The sequence below is a fragment of the Mesocricetus auratus genome, unplaced genomic scaffold, assembly GCF_017639785.1.
Source record: "Mesocricetus auratus isolate SY011 unplaced genomic scaffold, BCM_Maur_2.0 Super-Scaffold_4256, whole genome shotgun sequence".
Taxonomy (NCBI): domain Eukaryota; kingdom Metazoa; phylum Chordata; class Mammalia; order Rodentia; family Cricetidae; genus Mesocricetus; species Mesocricetus auratus.
This window is the reverse complement of record NW_024429182.1, coordinates 49,098,232-49,104,451: the sequence shown is the minus strand read 5'-3', so window position 1 is coordinate 49,104,451 and position 6,220 is coordinate 49,098,232. Positions and strand designations below refer to the sequence as shown.

Here is a 6,220-nt window from a genome sequence, read left to right as displayed (position 1 = left end):
ACACACACACACACACACACACATTTTTTTAAAGCTAAAAAGAGAGAGAATCAAGATGGGAGAAACACATGGGAGGACAGGTGATACGGAGGTGGGGCTTCTGGAAGAGAATGCTTCTGGACCTGCAACAGTTTCAGGGATTCTTGAGTGCCTGTAGCTGTGGAGAGGTCAGTCTAGGTCAGGATTCTTGATACTTTGGGGTCACCCATGGGGAGCCAGGAAAGACATCTTGCCATATCTTGCCAATGTATTTTGACATCTCTACAGTACTATTTTTAGCCCTGATGGGGAAATCAAGATCCAGAGATATCCAGTATGGCTAACAGCTAGAGAAACAGAGGCAGGAGCAGAGCACAGGACTAGAATTCTGCTCTGGATGTTGTGGCATGGACTCCATCTTTTTAGGACTAGGCCTCCAAAGCAGGAGTGTCTCAGGGCTAGGCATGGGGAGGAAATCCAAAAGTACTGATTACACCTCCTTGTGATGAGACAGGCATGGTGATAGCGGCCTGCAGTTGCTTTCTTGGTCCTTGCTGTCCTGTCCCTTCAGGGTGATGACATCAGTTTATTGTTCTTTTGGCACAGTATCTTTTATAGCTCAGGCTAACCTTGACTCCTGATCCTCCTGCCTCAATCAGCACCACACCTGGCCGATCTATTAATCCTATGGTTTTATCCTCTCCAGACTCTGGGCCTCTGCAGAGGAGGAAGGGGCTGACTGCAGATGGGGACAGGATTGTGGGACAAGCGCTTTAGACGGTACATTGTGTAGGCTGTGCTATCTGGCCTCAGCCTGTCACTGCTGGATGAGGCCAATGCTCAGTCTGAGTCTGTTGCCACATGGATGGTGACAAGGAGAGAGGTGTGTTTGTTCTATCACATGCACACACAAACAGCTTCCTCAGCATTTTTATTAATAATTCATCCTGTAGTCTGGTGGGTGGGGGTGAGGGGACAGGCACTGTAGGGAAACAGCAGCGTGGAGATCACGCCAGCAAAGAAGCTGGCGGACCCAGGAGTCCTGCCTCCATGTCGTGGCCTAGCAACATAGCCAGGTGGCCTCGGGGGCCCTGTTTGGGAGAGAGGAGGCCTGGCATCTGCTCCAGAGGGACAAAATGTCCCTCCCTGCTCTTACTCTCAGCCTGCAGCTGACCCAGGACACCTGATTTCAATGACTGCACCAGATGGGAAACAGGCCTGAGGGGTCCAAGGCATGCAGCAAGCCAATCCTTGGGCGACTAGGTGCTCTGAATGCTTCCTTCACGTCATGGAACTCAGGACATAGGGGCCCATCTGGAAGGAAAGGGCCTCTTCTGAAGGCCCCCTCCAGAGGCCCAGGACCTCTTCTAAGAAGAGTCAGGGCCTGAGGGCAGGGTTGGGGGGTGAGTAATTCACAGTCTCCTGGGTTCTTTGTCCAAGGACCTGAGCTCTCCTGCAGAATCCATTTCCTGCCTCTGCCTAGTCCTTGTGAGTGCTTAGAAGGCAGGAGCTCCCGACTGGCTGAGCTCTCAGGATGCAACATCAGGAGAGAATAGCCTTCAAATGTAGCAAAATGGTTTGAGGTTAGATTTCTTCTGAAGTGATTTCTTCAACAAGCAAAACATGAGAATGGAGAGTATACAGCATCTCTCTAAAGGATAAAAAAAATAATAGTAATCAATATCAAGAATCAATCAGATGCTTCAAGTATTGTTAATGGTGTCATCACATTTAATCTTACAGTAATCAAAGAAATAAGTATTGTTATCCTCATTATGCAGAATGAAGAAACCAAGGCCCCAAGACATATGTCTGTCTGCACAGGCTAACTACAACTGCAAATGGCAGAACCACATGAATGTGTATGTCTTCCTCTTTCCAGTGCCATTGCTTCCCCTAAACAAAGTGCCTGAGACCCACAGAAAAGGGTTTTTTAAAATCTTAGGGGGTTGAAGATTTACCTCAATGGTAGAGCAATTCCCTAGCAAGCACACAACCCTGAACTCAGTCCCCAGTACTCAAAAAATAAAAATAAAAAAGAAATAAATCAAACCCCACAATGCCCTGGAGCCTTGTTTTGCACAAAGAGATCTCTTGAGGTTTTATCTGGCATGTCTGGGGACTGTCCATCTCCATTGTTTTGGAGTAGTGGCTATCACATGGCTGCTGAGAGAATGAGGTGAGTTTTATTTGTAAGCCCTGGGGTGGGAGCAAATGGACGGCTTTTTTCATGAATCCCAGAATTGGCAAAAATGTGGGAATTAAACCGAGGACTTCTCCAGGTCCCTTAGCAGCACCTTGGGTTGTGAGTTCTCAGAGCTTCTGGCTCCCTGGGTCTCCTCTAGGGGCTTGACTTTCACCATTTGTCACCTGAGGAGGGGGCTTGGATCATCTCTCTGATGTCCTCATCAGTGCTAAGAAACTGGGAGCTTCTAGATGCCAAAGGAAAACCTTGTCAAGTTACAATGGCAAGGGATCATGCTGTTCCCCTTTCCTCTCTCTCAGGAGGGTGGGAGGGATCTGGAATAGGAAGATTTCTGAAGAGGGGCCCTTCCTGGATACCCACTGATGGCTGGGGTAGGGCATAGTGCGCGCTTGACTCTTCAGGAAGCACTGAGAGAGACAGATGGATTTGGAAGGCGGAATGAATGCAGGCTGGAGACCCTAGAGCCCCCACCTACCGGCTTAGCCCCCAAGGCAGGCTGTGACTAGTCCCTGGATTCTAGGCTGCAAGTGAGTGAGGGTGGCTACAGGATGTGGAACAAAATAGCCCTTGACCACAGGGTGAGGGCTGAGATTCCACTGGGGAATTACAGGCCTAACCTACACATGCTTTTTTTTCCCCTTCCATTTTTAATTAGAATATTCAATCCCAGGAAATCTGTTTTCCACCGGAACAATCCTAGAGAAGGTTTGCTGGGGGAATTTCCTTATCTACTTCTCAACCGGAAAAGCTGTGGGTGGAGGTGAATATGCGTGTGGTGGTGGGGGGGGGCGGTAACCTCCATGTGAGTTTCAGGGAATGGTCTGTGTGCTGTGTTGTGTGTGTGCGAGTGTGTGCGCATGAGCGCAATGAGGGACACTTGGAGCAAAGATTGTCCCCGTGGGTGCTGGCTGCCTGTACCACGAGTGAGGTGGAGGTGTGGGAGGGCATACTTCAGGCACAGTATGAAGCCAGCTAGGTGACCTTCTGGGAGCAGAAACCTCCAGTGCTGGAAAGCCAGGTTCACTTGTCACCTGCATGGAAGGAGGGATGCTGACATTTGCAATCCAAAGATGGTGCTGTCTTACCCACCCCTTTCAGTCCAGGGTAGGGGCACGACCTGCACGGTGGGAAGGGTCTGGGACTCTGTGAGCTAGACGGCTTGCATGCTTGTGTGTACTGAGTCCCTGTGTAGATGTGTAAGGAGACCTGGTACCTGATCCCCATGGTTCGGTCCTGGGCCTTCAAAGTTCTTGGGACATGATTCTGCCTCTTCCTTGCCCCAGAAGCAAATAGTCTCAGTTCTGTAGAGAAAAACGGAGTCCTCCAGATTTGGAAAATGTTAAACAGATCAAGGGAGCAGATAGCAGAGAGCGCGCCAAGAGTCCTCAAGGTTGACAGGAGAAGGGGATTTCATTTCTTTCAGGGGCACACTGGGACAAATGAAAGGGGAGGCCCGGGAGAACAGGGTCGAGAGAGGAATGAAGAGGGGCTGAACAGCTGCTCTCTTTGCTCCCGGAGCTGGGATAGATGGGAAAGGTTGCGATGCGTAGTACCCCACGGAAGGTGGAGATTCTAGTCCTATCTGTTCCTGCAGCGCACCAGCTCTGGGAAAGACAAGACTGTCAGGCCGAGGCCCAGCGCAGGCAACAGATTCCATTCCTGGTTTTGATACCCACCAACCCTTCTTCCTAGGTCCTCCGCTGTTCCCAGTCCAGAGCTAACGCCCTCGAGCGGCCACCAAGCGGAAAACCCGGGTAGGATCTCCACGCCTTTCGGAACGGAGTCAGAGGGCACCTCGGAGGAGGTGGCCAGCTGGGCGACCCTGTGGCGTGCGAGTCCACCGCCACCCGTGGCTCACGAGCCGAGTGAGTCACATCTTCCATAATCTGAACGAACCTAGCCGTGGAGCTCCGCGATCCTTCCAAGCGGGGCTTCGCGAGCGCTTGGGGTTTGCGGGGCGGCGGCCGTGCCCTCGGGGCGGCACCGGGCGGCGGTGGCTAGTCCAGGGCTGCAGTGCGGAGTGCGGCCGGCAGTGGGCGCGGCAGTAACAGTGGCCTTGGCGCTCGGCGGCGAGCGGGCGGCGCCGGCGGTGCCCCGGGCGCACACACACATACACACACTCACGCACGCACGCACACACATACATACACACACACACACACACTCCGCCTCGTACACACTCACACACGCTCCGGCGCGCACACGCGGCGCGCAGGCCAGAGGGAGGAGGCTCCGCGCGGCTCGGCGGCGGCGGCGGCAGCGTGCTCCGCGGGCGGCCGGGAGGGCTGGCGGGCGGCCCCCGCTCCCCGGCTCCGCGGCTCAGTGCAGCCCGCGCGGCCCCCGCCCTCGGACCCGCCCCCGGGGGTCGCCCGGCCCCATGCCCTGCAGCGGCGGCAGAGTAGCGCGCGGCCGCAGGCGGCTCTGAGGAGCCCAGAGAGAGCCGGCGACGAGGGGACCATGTACCGGGACCCGGAGGCGGCCAGCCCAGGTAAGCGCGGACCCGCGCGGGCTGGGGCGCCCCGTACCGGCGGGCAGGATGGCTGCAGCGCCTGGTCGCCGTCTCGGAGCCCCAGCCTAGGGCTGCTGTCGGCTGGAGCCGCACGAATTGCACCCCTTCCTACCAGGGTTATCTCAGTCCCGGGGGCGTGGGTTCTAGCGGCAGAGATTCAGACTCAGACCCCGCAGTCGGGACGTTGCTAGGCTGGATGCCCAGGGCCGGGTTCGCAGTGTCCCCACAAGGACCTCCCCCCCAACCCCCAGCAGCCCAAGGACAACGTGTGTGGCGGAGCGAGAAGCTGCTATCCCCGAGGGAGCCGGGCAGTGCCTTCAGAGGTACCCCCTGCTCCCCAGCACCAGTGCCCTGGGGATGTTAATGTTGGGGGACCTCGGGGCAAGGAAGATCCTGGCAGTTTTGGGCCAAGATTGTGGGCACAGAGGAGCGGAGTGTCATCTGCGGTGCCAACTGTGAATTGAGAGGGCTCCAGGGGGCAAGTGGGAATCTGGTGCAGCGGCGGGGGGTAGAGGCTTCTGGGGGGTGGGGAACCGCAGGAGCGGTGAAGGGGAGGCAGGGGTACCTGAAGAGAAATCTCAGCGGCTGATGACAATGGGGGTGGCCAGGCAGTGTTCTCCTGGGCTTGGGGAGGGGGACGCAGAGAACATCAAACTCACTCCAGTCCTACCAGGGAGGGAAGGGAAGGGGGCCGCACCCCTTTGCCTTTCTGAAAGGGAGTGGCCTGGGAGCCCACTGTCAGGCTTAGCATCCTTCTAGCATCCTTAGAGCCCGTGCCAGGAATCTCTCCTTCCTCGGGAAATTGCTCTGCCATTTCCTCCTTGGCTCCTGACGCCTCCCCCACGCAGTGCCCACCTGTAGACAGGTCCCCTGCAGCTCCTGACCAGGCTCAGTTCCATCCCACTTGGGATGCTCTTTCAGACACAGCTTAACCCCTTACCCCCACTTGTTCAGCCTCCTGGCCTCCGAGGTCTGTTTTTGGGCTGCTCTCCAAGGCTAAGAGCGCGGGGCTCCAGCCTAAGACCCAGTCCTACAAGAGTCTCTGGGTTCCCTGCTGTGGGTCCTGGGGGCACTGAAACCCTCCACAGAAGGGGACTCCAGCCCTGAAGCTCTGCACAGCAAACGGGTCGACATTGGCTTTGCCCATTTGTGCCCAATCCACACATGCTGTCTTCTCTCAAGGGGCACTCCAGTCTCACTGAGGTTGAGCTACTGGGTGGCAGACATTGCACACACTGAAGGCTTGGATCTGAGACTCAGTCTCCTCTGGGGCTTCGTGCCCTTCTCTGAATGTCCTCTAGGTGTGGGCTGAAGGGACATTACCTTTGAGGGGCCCTTTCCTCATCTGTCTGAACCCAGTTCACCTACCCTGACATTGTTCCCTAGGGAAAGGCAGCTTCCTACACTTGGACCAAAGGCAGGGGCATCCTTTGGCTTGGTTCACTCTCGGCAGTCAAGTTCCGAGCCCAACTCAGGAAAGAAGATGGAAGGGACAGTCTCCATTGCTGTTAGTCCACTGGCCTAGG

General features: G+C 55.7%; 1 protein-coding gene and 1 long non-coding RNA gene across 2 annotated transcripts in view; one reads left to right on the top strand and one right to left on the bottom strand.

Moving 5' to 3' along the window:
- Positions 1-897: 897 nt before the first annotated feature.
- Positions 898-4,416, bottom strand: LOC121140963. Its single transcript, XR_005877925.1, has 2 exons — positions 3,399-4,416; positions 898-1,630 (listed from the first exon to the last, which is right to left on the bottom strand). It is a non-coding gene; the product is annotated as an uncharacterized LOC121140963 (long non-coding RNA).
- A 41-nt stretch (positions 4,417-4,457) lies between these two features.
- Syt7 (synaptotagmin 7) overlaps positions 4,458-6,220 on the top strand; it is a 58,445-nt gene continuing 56,682 nt past the window's right edge. Inside the window, exon 1 of the mRNA XM_040747795.1 lies at positions 4,458-4,673. Coding sequence (XP_040603729.1) covers positions 4,643-4,673 — 31 coding nt within the window. The 5' untranslated portion in view covers positions 4,458-4,642. The remainder of the gene's footprint in view (positions 4,674-6,220) is intronic.